We start from the raw sequence: 13320 nt of genomic DNA, 5'->3' as shown, positions 1-13320 counted from the left end.
AACACTGAACAACTGAAATTAAAACACACATTGTCTAAAACATACTGTCCTAAAAAAAAGTGAAAATAAATATCTTTTAAAATAAATAAAATAAAATAAAAAAAAAACATTTAAAATAGCACTTTTGGAAACAAAATTAATTATTTTCAAGGCTTCTCATATTAAAAGTACAAAATAAGCAGTATTTATTCTAAATAAAACAAATCTTGTATATCCTTTAAATCCTTTTTAACAGTGCATTTCTTGAACCTACTCTAAACAAGCATTTAATGTAAATAGTCATTTTATTGTAATGGACAATATGCAGTCTCAAGGCATCTCTGGTACATTGTCAATGTAGTGCAAAAGTGCAACGTGTAGTTACATTTTTGAAAGGTGCGCAGGTATGCACCCACATGAAGCCTGCCCTGCGCCAGACCATGCACATATGCTCGATGCAGAAGTATAAATCCGCCTTAGTCAAGCGAGGACACTTGACTCCACATGCAGTAGGTAAAAATTTTTTTTTTAAATGTACCTAGAAAAATCATAAGTTCTGATTGTCAATTTTCAAATACTTTTCAATTAATTGCCCAGCTGTATGATTTGGCATTTCCCAAATATCATACCAACAAACAATCGCAAACTGTGTCACAAACTTGTATGTTTGCAACTACTCCTCTAGAGCTGTAGTTAGAAGCATATATCCTGGCTGTGTTCTATTCCCAGTTATCCCCCTATGCCGTACTCTTTTGGAATGTTCCAGCCGTGGCTCATGACTAAAGCTACAGAAAAGTGGAAATTATGTTAATTCTCCAAAGCTTTTAAAAACAAAAATATATAGCATACCTTAAAGGTTTTAATTCATAATAGGTTATTTATTAAGAAATGTTGTACTGTGCAAGACATGGGCCTATTGGTTAGAACATTTCTGCAGTGGTTTGAATTTGTCAAAGTGGACTTTAAAAAAGTTTTAAAAACAAAAACACAATATTCTACTTAATAATAATAAAAAATAATAATAATACTAAATATTATTAATAATAATATAAATAATAATAATACTAATTAATAATAATTATTATTATTATTATTATTAATATTATTAAGTATGATTGTTTTTTTATTTCTTAATACACAGTCTACTGCAAATTACAATGATTTGTGGTTTATATGAGATTAGAATTCGTGTTAGCTTTTTTTGAGTGGTTTATGTTTTAGAAATGAAAACATGGGGGTTTTCTCCAAAGATGTTACTACATGTTATTATTTTGATTAATCACCCAGCCCTAAATTTATATTCTTTGGCTCAGTAGTAGTCATCAAAATGTGAAAAATATATTTATTTTTTGGTTGTCTAAACTGTCAGATCATTATTTACAAACTGTGTCACATGTTGTGTGCATTATGTATGTATACACTGTATAAATTCATGGTTGTTTTGCTTAAAAAAAGACAAATTTGAATCATTAATATCCATGCCATATGCACAAGTCCTGTAACGCTGAATCTGTTCTCTAAAAATCTTTTTTGTATGATCTTTACTAAAGCATCGTAGTTATGTGTCCTCTACCAAGAAGTTCAATATCTGGTACAAGTAGACTTACAAGATTGCAGTGGTATTTTGTTCCCTCTGGTATAGGTTACTCTCTCCCCTTCTTCTGCCCTGGACTTCGCTCATTCTTTGATTCTGTGCCTTACAGGCATGTTTCGATCCAAGTATGAAAGCATGAAAACCTGAAAGTAATGTTACAACAACATCCATGATCAGTATTAATGTTTTCACATAAGACAAACACTGCAGCCTTGAAAACAGTACTTCATGATCATGAATAAGCAATGCACTGTTTATTCGTTATGCTCCAGCTTGAAGAATTGCTGTATGCAGCTCTAAACATATCAAATGAGTTTTTAATTTAACGCAATCAATGGATTCTCCAGCTTCTAAGATAGAGAACAGTAACTGCATTCTAGTTTAAGCTGTTTGTTTGGACACTGGTATTTACAACTTTTCATATATATTGTATTCAGAAGGGTGTCACGATGGCACAGTGGGTAGCACGATCACGTCACAGCAAGAAGGTTGCTGCTTCGAGCCTCAGCTGGGTCAGTTGGCTCCCCGTGATCGCGTGGGTTTCCTTCGGGTGCTCCGGTTTCCACCACAGTCCAAAGACATGCGGTATAGGTTAGTTGAATAAACTAAATTGTCCGTAGTGTATTGTGTGAATGTGAGAGAGTGTATGAATGTTTCCCAGTGTTGGGTTGCGGCATGAAGGACATCCGTTGCGTAAAACACATGCTGGGTAAGTTGGCGGTTCGTTTCGCTGGGGCAACCCCTGATTAATAAAGGGACTAAACTGAAAATAAAATAAATAAATTTGGAAGATTTAGATATCATGCACAAGCTGCAAAGACCATTTTATGATGATTTGTCAGCAATATTTGAATAAATAAATTCCAAGATATTCCATTCCATTCCTTATCTTTCCAATCATTTGTTGTTCCTGGACACGGGTTTTCATTGGTTTAAGAGCAATTCACTAACTAGTCATTCATAACAGTATATTTGACTTATTCACTGAAAAAAGGAAGGAATAATTAACGTTAGCAAAAAAAAAAAAAAAATCTGGCAAATCTTGCAACACAAAACCATATGCACAAGCAGACAAAATATTTTAGAGCATAATCATGAGAGCATCTATTCACTAGTAACATAGATGCATCGACTCCGCAATCGATCCCCTTTACATTCACTTAAAATAATGAGAGGATTAAACATGTATCATATCGCGCTTTACACAACGCTACTGCGTCAATTGCAAAATTGTGCAGTTCTTCTCTGGTCAGACAAAACCAGCAGTAAATCATCTCCAGCCTAAATAAAACAGTTATAAACCTACACTTTTTACAGCATATTTTAATTGTCTAGTTCAGATAACTTAGAAAATTACATTGCAATCTTGGAGACAGAAAGTTAAAATATTAGTTTATTATCGAAATGTTTAAATTGAAAAATGAGTACTAGTTCATTTACAAATAATAATAAAAAACATCCCAACTGAGCCCAAACAACGTTAGAAAAATTATATAGAATAGTCTAAATATCTTCCTAATATAAATGTTTGATACTTGAACACTGTACCGAGAGAACAAAATAATCTGCAGTTGTTCATTTTTTTAATGCTTCAACCAATCAATAAACAAATTAAATAGATTTTTCATTTGATTTAATGACCAATTAAATATAAACCCCATACACTAAATATTTAACTTAAATAATTCATACATTAACAAACCTAAAATAATAAATAAAAGCAGCCTGACAGACTGTGCCTTAAAGCATATCATGTTGCTCTCTCTCTCTCGTTAATGTGATTTTCTTTGAAGTCTACTTTTAAATAGCTCATTACTTTACTTTTAAATATCACTGTTTGTTTTGTGCAATTTGTTCATTATTGTAATTTAATAAGGGTGTGTTAATGGGAAGGCAATACATCGGAAGAAAATGAGTGAGTCAGACCTATTTTTAGAACATTTAACCTCTGCTATATTTTATTTAAAAATCCTCTTTTGGAAACGAACTTCGTTTAGTATAACTTTGATGTGGCGACGCAGTGCCGTAGTAGGTAGTGCTGTCGCCTCACAGCAAGAAAGTCGCTGGTTTGAGCCTCGGCTGGGTCAGTTGGTGTTTCTGTGTGTTTGCATATTCTCCCTGCGTTCGCGTGGGTTTCCTCCGGGTGCTCCGGTTTCCCCACAGTCTAAAGGCATGCGGTACAGGGGAATTGGGTAGGTTAAGTTGTCCAAAGTGTATGAGTGTGAATGAGTGTGTATGGATGTTTTCCAGAGATGGGTTGCAGCTGGAAGGGCATCCGTGCGTAAAACATATGCTGGATAAGTTGGTGGTTCATTCCACTGTGGCGACCCCAGATTAATAAGGGACTAGGCCAAAAAGAAAATGAATGAATGAAAGAATAAACAGAGGAAAGAATTAGAGGTGTAATAAAGTGTGTTCAGGGCCAAAACAAAACCACGACCACATGTATTGTCAGATTTTGTGACAATAAATTAATCTTAGCTACTTTTGTCATTATGATTAGTGTTTGATTTATTTATTCGTGAAATATGCATAGGTTAAATAATTTCACTGAGCATATAGAAGCAGCCAATAGCCTTACATAACATCATAATTTTACCTACACTGCAGTGCTAATTTAAGACGTCGATCCTCCAATAGATCTGCTACATAATCACACATACATATACAGGTCATATTTAATTTATAACACAGCAAGCTTGACATCACAGGCAAATCCAAACCAAAATGCTTTAAAACCAAAATCCAAAAGGTGTATGTGCTTTATATGAATTTGAAAATGAAAGCAAACTTCATTCCGTGCAGCACTATTAATAGCCTAGAATGCTCGAGGTCGCGAAATTCAAAAGCAAAAGCGTAAATAGTGTGATCACGCATTCAAAGCGGGCACCTTCAGTGTTCATTGTGCTCTAGAATGAGCATTATAACTGTAGCATATAACTGGTTCATCCAGGAGGATTTGAAAACACAGACTCGACTCTGGGAGTCGATTCCTGTCCTGGAGTCAACTTCGGTACTTGGTCCATTTAGAGACGAGGAATCGACTCTTTTGGAGTCGACTCCCCTTCCCTAGCTGTAACGGCTTTTTCAAACTTCCGATGTCATACATATCCGCTTGTAAAGTGATGACGTGTTGGTGACGCATGTAATACTGTTTCCGGGTCCAAGCCGCCACTCATTTGAGTTGAGAAATTATTTCTTTATGATCGCTTTTAATTCATATCACACATTAAAGTTAATTTTATATAAAGTCATCATAGTGTACACAACAATCTCTGGGCTTGCTGTATCACAAATACCAAAAATTAAAAAATTAATTAAAAAATGATTGACTTTCTGGCCATCAGATATTAGGTATGGACATATATATTGCGATCGTGATTGTCGAAAGTATTAAATCGCTTTGTAAACGTTTATAATTACCACTTCCTGCGTCTTTCCATACATTTGAAAAGAGCTCTTGGACCCGGAAGCCGCTTAACGTGACGTCACACTTAACAAGCGGATGCAAAGCCTCCCTGTTCAGCGCGCAGAACTCGGTCCGCCCAGTCAAGGAGTTGAGTAATGCCTAGTTCAGACAGCGTGATTTTAGCCCCGATTTTGGCTCACCGACAGGTTTTGAGAAATCGCCGACAAATGCCTGAAATCACAGGCAAATCGGTGCTCGTGCACTTGAGTAAAACACAATATGAACTATCAAAGACGCGATCTGAGAGAATCGCTGATGCCTGTGAGATATTTGGCATGCTAAATATCTGGAGCTGTCGGCGATTCATATCATGCCATGTGAAATAAGTTTTGACTGAAAATAACATCGGCGATCGCCTACAGCCAATGAGAGAGCAGCATCCACTTGGTGTGGGTGTGTGCGTGTGTGTGTGTGAGTGTGTGTGAGTGTGTATACCTGCAGGCCAGCGGGAGGATGGGAGAGAAGTTAAAAGCGCTCATTTTCGGTTTATTTGGACCCACGAAATGGAGGGAAAAACTTGTGGAAGTTTGACATTAATCAGGAGCACTCGTGTCTGTTTGACGTTTCACACAGAAAGTTAAAAAAAAATTATTTATTATCAACTTGTTGAGGAGAAATTGCTCATTCTCTTTAAACCCAGGTGAGCAAATATGTACATGTTCTTCCCCATTAAAGTCTTCTTTCTCGTTATGTAGTTAATAACAAAAGATATCCTACGTGTTTTTAGATGAGAGACGTAGTTTTAACGAAGTTGTCGGTGATTTTTCCTGTTGTAAAGTCATGCAACGTGAAGGCCCTTGTCGCCGATCCATTTTGCAATGTTCGTTAAACAAAGCAGCGACAAAATGCTAGCCCAGATTGTAACAGCCCGGTTGGAAAAATAAAAGGATTAAACTCATGCACTGATGTTGCACTGTCCTCCTTTGTGCCTTTATTGTTGCATTTGCCGTCCTTAAAGACTGTACAACACCGTAAGAGCTAAGAACAGATGAACAAACACAAATAGAAAACATGTAATGAATAAAAATTCACATAATAAGACAAAACAATAAACTTAGTGACAATATTATAAAGTATCTTCAAATATATGACTAATTTTACGATAAAATAGCAATTTAAATTATTAGCAAGCTAACAGATGCATCAAATTTTAGCAATATGTATAAAAAATGTCCTCATCTACCTTGTTCTCCCTTCCAACCAGGTGTTCAAACAATGAAGATGAACGGAACAAAAAACAAACTCAAATATGCATTAAATCTCTCTTAAATCAGTCCTTAAATGTAACTTTAGCTCCGTGCATTTCTCTGTACAAGCGATCGCTCTCTCCCTCGTGCTAGGCGCGCTTCTCCGATCTCCCTGCTTCCGTGATCTGCGCGCTCTCGCGCACCTGACCACTTCCGGCAAGCCGCGCGTCAAAATAAGGGTCTCTATAGGCTAAATAACTTAGTGCAAAGCGGAGTTCAAATAAATAACAAAAACACAACAATTTTTAAAGAAATAGAGAAGTAATTAAAAGCAGCATAAATAATTAACACTGAAACCTAACTTAAATAACTTGGGGTTATTTACACTCCCACCAATCATGAGTGATTATGAATTTTAACCTTTTAATCACGAATGATTTTAAATGAATTATAATTACTACTACTACTACTATAACCATTTAAGACTAGATGTAAACAACACTAAAACATATATTACTATGAACTGTTTACTCAAAGGATATGTCAGTATGTTCAGGCTGCCTCCATCAGCAGGACCAGCTTCTGCACTGGACGTTCCACCACAGATGGTTTATGTGGACGTTTACCATCCTTCCCCAGATTTCTGTCTCCGAACTGTATTTTCACTCTTCTCACCAATCCGTCCTTGTCAGTGACTGCCTCAATAATCCTTGCCAAGCGCCACTCATTCCTGGGCAGATCCACTGCCTTCTCCAAGACAATATCTCCTACTTGCATGTTCCTTCTTGGTGTATGCCAGCACTGTCTTGTTGTGATGTTAGACACATACTCCTTATGCCAACGTCCCCAGAATTGTTCCGCTAAGTATTGGACATGCCGCCATCTCTTACGGGCATACACATCTTCCCTGACAAATTTGCCAGGAGGTGGTAGGGCTTGAGTAGGTTTTAGAGTGAGGAGGTGATTAGGGGTTAGAGGTTCAGGGCTACTTGGGTCAGTTAGACTATCAACCGTGAGCGGACGACTGTTTACAATGGACATGGCCTCGTAAAAGAACGTTCGCAGAGAAGAGTCATCGAGCCTTCCAGATGACTGTGACAGGGTGGAGCGAAGAACACTTCTGACAGTTCTAATCTGTCTTTCCCAAACTCCGCCAGTGTGGCTTGAATGAGGTGCATTAAAAACAAAGTCACACTGTTTTTCCGCTAAGAATGTTACCAGACGGTTGGTGTCAATCTCCTCCATAGCTTTGGTGAGCTCATTCCTGGCTCCAATGAAATTACTGCCTTGATCACACCTTATTTGATGGACTGCTCCTCTGATAGCGATGAAACAACGCAGGCCATTGATAAAGGCATCTGTGGACATGTCATCCAGCATCTCAATATGGATGGCTCTGCAACAGAAACAGGTAAAGAGAAGTCCATACCTCTTGTTTGACTTGCGACCTTTGCAGGTGATGAATGGACCGAAAACATCCATCCCGCTGTATGTGAATGGAGGGGATGGCTCTATGCGCTCTGAGGGTAAGTTAGCCATTTTTTGCTCTTCTGTAGGTCCACGTAACTTGCGACATCTCACACATTGTCGTACAAAGGAAGCTACAGTCCTGTTAACTTCCGTAATCCAGAATCCTCTTGATCTGATTTCATTTATAGTCATTCCCTTTCCTTGATGAGCCATCTTCTCATGACAATCAGCAATCAGAAGTTTTGTAAGTTGGTGCTCCTTCGGAAGTATCACTGGATACTTAACAGCATTAGGGATAGATGCCTCACAAAGTCTCCCTCCCACCTTCAGCAATCCATCTTGGTCGACAAAGGTGTCAAGATTGTATAGTCTGTTGCTGCGAGGTAGTTGTTTGCCCTTACGGAGTAAAGTTATCTCCTCTGCATATGTCTGCTTCTGTAAGTCCTTGATTATGATACACTGTGCATCGTTCCGTTCCGCCAATGTACTGTGATTATGTGACTTGTCTTTCCTGACACGACGTATTAAACGTGCAACAGCTTGGATAGCTTTGGACCATGAGGACAACTTGGTGAGACGGTCTGACAAACATGAATACTGTACAGTTTGCGTGTTGAGTGACTGAACCTTCTTGACTTCAGGGTCGCCAATTGGAAGCTGCTTGCTGATTTCCATAGGTGGAGGTATTTGCCTTTCCCATAAAACTTTAGGTCCTCTAAACCAGTTGGAAGTGACAAGATTGTTAACACTTAGACCACGCGATGCGTAATCGGCTGGATTTTCATCTGAGCAAATGTACCGCCACTGTTGAGGAGTTGTGGTGCGGTGAATCCTTTGTACTCTATTTGCCACAAACGTGTGGAAACGGCGGGCTTCATTGTTTATGTAGCCTAACACCACTTGTGAGTCAGTCCAGAAAAACGTTTCTGCATCTGCCAGGTTCATTTCCTCCTTCAACATGTCATTCACTGCAACTGACACCACTGCGGCAGCCAATTCTAGCCGAGGAATTGTTGTGATCTTGAGTGGGGCCACTCTAGATTTTGCCATGAGCAACGAACAACTGATGTCACCTTGCTCGTTCTCGAGTCTGAGATATGAACACTGACCATATCCACTCATGCTGGCGTCTGAGAAGTGGTGAATCTCTCTCCTTATGATTCTCCCAAAGCCAGAAGGCACAATACAACGAGGCACTTCAATCTTTTCTAGGTTAACTAGATCTGCCTTCCAGTGTTCCCATGCTGATTGTAGATCAGCGGGTAAGTTATCATCCCAACCCATACCACTTCGACACATTTCTTGCAGAATGGTCTTTCCTTTGAGTACAAAGGGGGCAAGAAAGCCTAAGGGATCAAACAATGAGGCCACTATAGACAGTATCCCTCTACGGGTTGCTGGTTGGTCCTTAACAGTGATACGGAATTTAAAATTGTCTTGTTCCAGACTCCAGTAAATGCCCAAAGCTCTTTCCAAAGGCTGATCAGTGAGAGCAAGATCGACAGCTGTAACATCTACCGCACACTCTGAGGGTGGTATTGTCTTCAAGACTTCCTTGTCATTAGACACAAACTTGTGAAGCCTTAAGCTTCCCAGTGCACAAAGCTGACGAGCTTCTTCAGCCAATTTGATGGCCTTCTCTGTGCTTTCAATGCTGGAAACTCCATCATCCATGTAGAAATCTTGCATAATAAATTGCGAGCCCAGAGGATACAGACGTTCACCTTCTCTCGCAAGATGCTTCAGCCCATAGTTAGCGCATCCAGGGGACGATGAGGCTCCAAACAAATGCACTGTCATGCGGAAGGTTTGAGGCTGTGAATTGAAATCTCCATTTCTCCACCATAGAAATCGTAAATAATCACGATCTGCATGGTCTACATGAAATTGGTGGAACATTTTCTCCACGTCACACATTAGGGCTACAGGGTACTGTCTGAACCTCAAAAGGATGCCAGTTAAGCTGTTCATCAGATCTGGGCCAGTTAGAAGATGGTCGTTTAAGCTAGTTCCCTTGTATCTGGCTGAACAGTCAAAAACTATACGCAATTTCCCTGGCTTTTTCGAGTGGTACACTCCGTGATGTGGTATGTACCACCTTTCTCCTTCTCGTCCTTCCTCAAACACCTGTTCTGCATTACCCTTCTCTATTACTTCCTCCATGAATGTTACATAATGCTCTCTGTACTCCTGATCTCTCATTAATCTCCTCTTCAAATGTTGAAGTCTTATGACAGCTAGAGGTTTGTTATCTGGAAGATATGGTCTTTTCCTGAATGGCAGGGGCATTTCCAGATGACTATCCTTGTTCAATCTGATATTCTTTTCCAGCTTTCTCAGAAACATGATGTCCTCCTGAGACTTCACTTTAGTGGGCCCTTCTGTATCCTTGAAATCAGATTCCAGCACTTTTATCACATCTGTGGGAGTTACTGCAGGTATTTCCTTGATAGACACTCTATGACACATGGCAGCACTGCTTTGGGGCTCAAAATGTGTTAAGGAAGGACCTATAATGCTCCATCCGAGGTCCGTGCGAACAGCATATGGTTCATTCTCCGTTCCAAGAATTACTTCTCGGGGCGCTAGCGCTCTGGAACAATTGTATCCTATCAATAGTCCAACCTCACAATTTTGAAGTGGGGGAATTTTGTCTGCTAGAGTGGCTAGATGTTTCCAATGACTTGCAGTCTCCATTGTAGGGATGTGTGCGCGATCCACAGGAATGCATTCTTTGGTGTATGCAGGGGGTAGATCTATAATCAGTGAGGAATTGAAACCTCTAACTCGAAGACCAGAAATCCTTTCACTTGACATCAAGGAGTCCTTTCCAACCAAAGTAGTGAGTTTAAGCGTCACGGGACAGGAGTCGACTTTAAGACTTTTGCATACTGCACATTCAATAAAGACTGAATCGCTTTGTGTGTCTAACAGAGCATAGACGAGCTTCTCAGAAACTGGGTCTTTATGTGTGGACAACCACACTGGCACAATCATAGAGGTGTTAACAGGCGTGCATCCAGATTCTACACTCAATGACATTGTCGCAACTCCTTCATGGACATTTTCTGGGCTCTGAGCAGAAGACCTCACCTTTCTATTGAAGCTGTCATCATGTAGGCAGGTAGGGTGTCTTCCCTTACAGGTGTTGCAGCAATGTCGGGAGCGGCAGTCCTTGGCACTGTGACCCAGCCTCAAACATCCATAGCACAATCTTGTATCCTTTACGAACTGTCTACGTTCTTCAAGAGACCTTGCAGAGAATTTAGAACATTCATGAATTTGATGTTCACCATTTTGACAGAACAGACATGGCTTATTGACCTTTCCAGTGGGCTTTGAATTATCATGCTGTGTGACAGTCTTTGTATGGAAGACATTAGCTTTAGGTTTACTGCCCTTGAAATAAATTTTCTCTTTGTTAGGTTCTGAAACATGAAGGGCATGAAAGGATGTGACTGGATTACAGGCAACTTCAGCTTCAACAGACATGAAATGGGCGAATTCTTGAAAAGTTGGAAAATCTTGTGTTTCACTCAGCGTTTGTGTGGTTTGACGATTCCAGCGGGCAGCTGCCCAATCAGGGAGTTTGCTTACAAGTTTCCTATTCTCTTCGCAATCATTCAATATTTCCAGTCCCTTTACATGTGGCATTGCATCCTTACATGAGTTCAAGAAATCAGAGAAATTTCGAAGTCCTACCGAGTCCTTGGATTGAATTTTGGGCCAGCATGCGAGTTTCTCTCTGAATGCTCGTTGTATGATGAATGGCTGTCCGTAGCGATCTAGAAGCCTCTTCCACGCGTCCTTGTAAGCCTCCTCATCATTTCTGTAAAAGATACCATCTAGCACTTTCAGAGCAGGCCCAGTAACGTACTTCTTCAGGTAGTATAACTTGTCTCCTGAAGAGATATGCCTTTTATCAATGAGTGATTGAAATGAAGCCTTCCACTCTATGAAGTGAATGGGGTCACCACTGAAAACTGTGGGCTCTGGCATAGGAAGTCTGTTTAGTGTTATGCTATCTTGGACAGCCTGCGCTAATTGAGACACATCAGCATTGGGACCCTGTGATGAAATGTTAGGCGTTGGATTAACGGAGGATAAGTATACTGGTTTGTGCGTGGGAGGGCTTACAGGTTGCTGCAGCCCTTCATCTTGATTAACAGTGTCAACAGTTTCTTCCTTGTCATACACCTCCAGTCTTGCTCTAGCTGCTCTTACCTCCTTCATCACTTGGAGCCTTTCAAACTCGCCTTTTTGAGCCTCAAGTTCTTTTCTTTGCTTCTCTTCTAGAAGTCGTAATTTTTCTCTTTGCTCCCTTTCTTCTATTACAGTAGCATATTCTGCTTCCTTAGCTGCTAGCTCTGCTGCTGCCTCTATGCGTTTAGCCATTAGTATAGAATTCAGAGAAGGTTGACTTATAGGTGTACTGGATTTGGAGCTGATGCGTGAAACAGTAGAACCATAAACAGAGCGAGCGTAGTCTCGTTCAAGCAGCTCACGTAAATGCCCCTTTACGGTGTCATTGTCAAAGCCTCCATCTACTCCTGAGATCCTCTCATATGCAATTTTTACTATATCCTTTGTAACAGCATCACAAGCATCAATTTTCCTTCTCATATCAGTGGGTGGAGTTACATTACTTCTAACCCTTATGTATGCATTCATCACACTGTCCTTTTCCCTTTCCAATGAGTCTATGAGTGATGCTAATTCACTCTCAGAAATGTCTAATTTCAACTGACTTCTTGCTTTCCGAGCCTCAGCCTTCCATTTTTCATATGCATGCATAAGCTTACTTTCTGCTTTATGAGACTCCTCCCTTTGATATGCAAGCATCCTGTCTGTCTGAGTTCGTTCACGGGTAGAGCGACGTACATTTGTGTCTAATTCTTCAGATTGAACTTCTATTTCTTCATCAACTTCTTTGTTTTGAACATTATCAATTTGTTTGTTTACTTTTGCAGGAGTGCACAAATTGGAACCGTGATCCGTCATCATTTACATCAGCAAATAATGTCAGTGGGTGCAAGCTCTTACTGTAACAGCCCGGTTGGAAAAATAAAAGGATTAAACTCATGCACTGATGTTGCACTGTCCTCCTTTGTGCCTTTATTGTTGCATTTGCCGTCCTTAAAGACTGTACAACACCGTAAGAGCTAAGAACAGATGAACAAACACAAATAGAAAACATGTAATGAATAAAAATTCACATAATAAGACAAAACAATAAACTTAGTGACAATATTATAAAGTATCTTCAAATATATGACTAATTTTACGATAAAATAGCAATTTAAATTATTAGCAAGCTAACAGATGCATCAAATTTTAGCAATATGTATAAAAAATGTCCTCATCTACCTTGTTCTCCCTTCCAACCAGGTGTTCAAACAATGAAGATGAACGGAACAAAAAACAAACTCAAATATGCATTAAATCTCTCTTAAATCAGTCCTTAAATGTAACTTTAGCTCCGTGCATTTCTCTGTACAAGCGATCGCTCTCTCCCTCGTGCTAGGCGCGCTTCTCCGATCTCCCTGCTTCCGTGATCTGCGCGCTCTCGCGCACCTGACCACTTCCGGCAAGCCGCGCGTCAAAATAAGGGTCTCTATAGG

General features: G+C 39.7%; 2 protein-coding genes and 1 long non-coding RNA gene across 11 annotated transcripts in view; 1 reads left to right on the top strand and 2 right to left on the bottom strand.

Moving 5' to 3' along the window:
• The window catches only part of yes1 (YES proto-oncogene 1, Src family tyrosine kinase), a 339868-nt gene that overhangs the window by 249090 nt on the left and 77458 nt on the right, over positions 1-13320 (bottom strand). For both annotated transcript variants that reach the window (XM_073915087.1, XM_073915077.1), the window contains one exon: positions 1587-1716. The gene's annotated coding sequence lies outside the window, so the exon portion shown is untranslated. The remainder of the gene's footprint in view (positions 1-1586; positions 1717-13320) is intronic.
• Positions 5598-13320, top strand: part of LOC137487471 (uncharacterized) — a 30446-nt gene continuing 22723 nt past the window's right edge. The window contains exon 1 of the long non-coding RNA XR_011006070.2: positions 5598-5682. This is a non-coding gene — a long non-coding RNA (uncharacterized lncRNA). The remainder of the gene's footprint in view (positions 5683-13320) is intronic.
• LOC101885430 (uncharacterized) lies at positions 5946-13247 on the bottom strand. 8 transcript variants are annotated; one of them, XM_073926948.1, is made up of 4 exons: positions 13067-13247; positions 12502-12861; positions 11402-11528; positions 5946-10952 (listed from the first exon to the last, which is right to left on the bottom strand). In XM_073926948.1, the coding sequence occupies exon 4, from the start codon at positions 10739-10741 to the stop codon at positions 6782-6784; it is 3960 nt and encodes a 1319-aa protein (XP_073783049.1). In that variant the 5' UTR covers positions 10742-10952; positions 11402-11528; positions 12502-12861; positions 13067-13247; the 3' UTR covers positions 5946-6781. The 8 variants fall into 8 exon arrangements, 6 of the variants coding, with proteins under 6 accessions (XP_073783049.1, XP_073783055.1, XP_073783043.1 ...); XM_073926954.1 differs by having other exon boundaries at positions 12743-12861; XR_012392627.1 differs by having other exon boundaries at positions 5946-6020; positions 6226-12861.

Source organism: Danio rerio, chromosome 2 (assembly GCF_049306965.1).
Source record: "Danio rerio strain Tuebingen ecotype United States chromosome 2, GRCz12tu, whole genome shotgun sequence".
Classification (NCBI taxonomy): Eukaryota; Metazoa; Chordata; class Actinopteri; order Cypriniformes; family Danionidae; genus Danio; species Danio rerio.
The sequence above is the reverse complement of the archived record's forward strand: the minus strand, read 5'-3'. Positions and strand labels throughout refer to the sequence as shown.

Bases quoted from the DNA above. Each gene is read 5' to 3' on its own strand.
- LOC101885430 (XM_021467530.3), bottom strand. From the start codon at position 12,703: ATGATGACGGATCACGGTTCCAATTTGTGCACTCCTGCAAAAGTAAAC.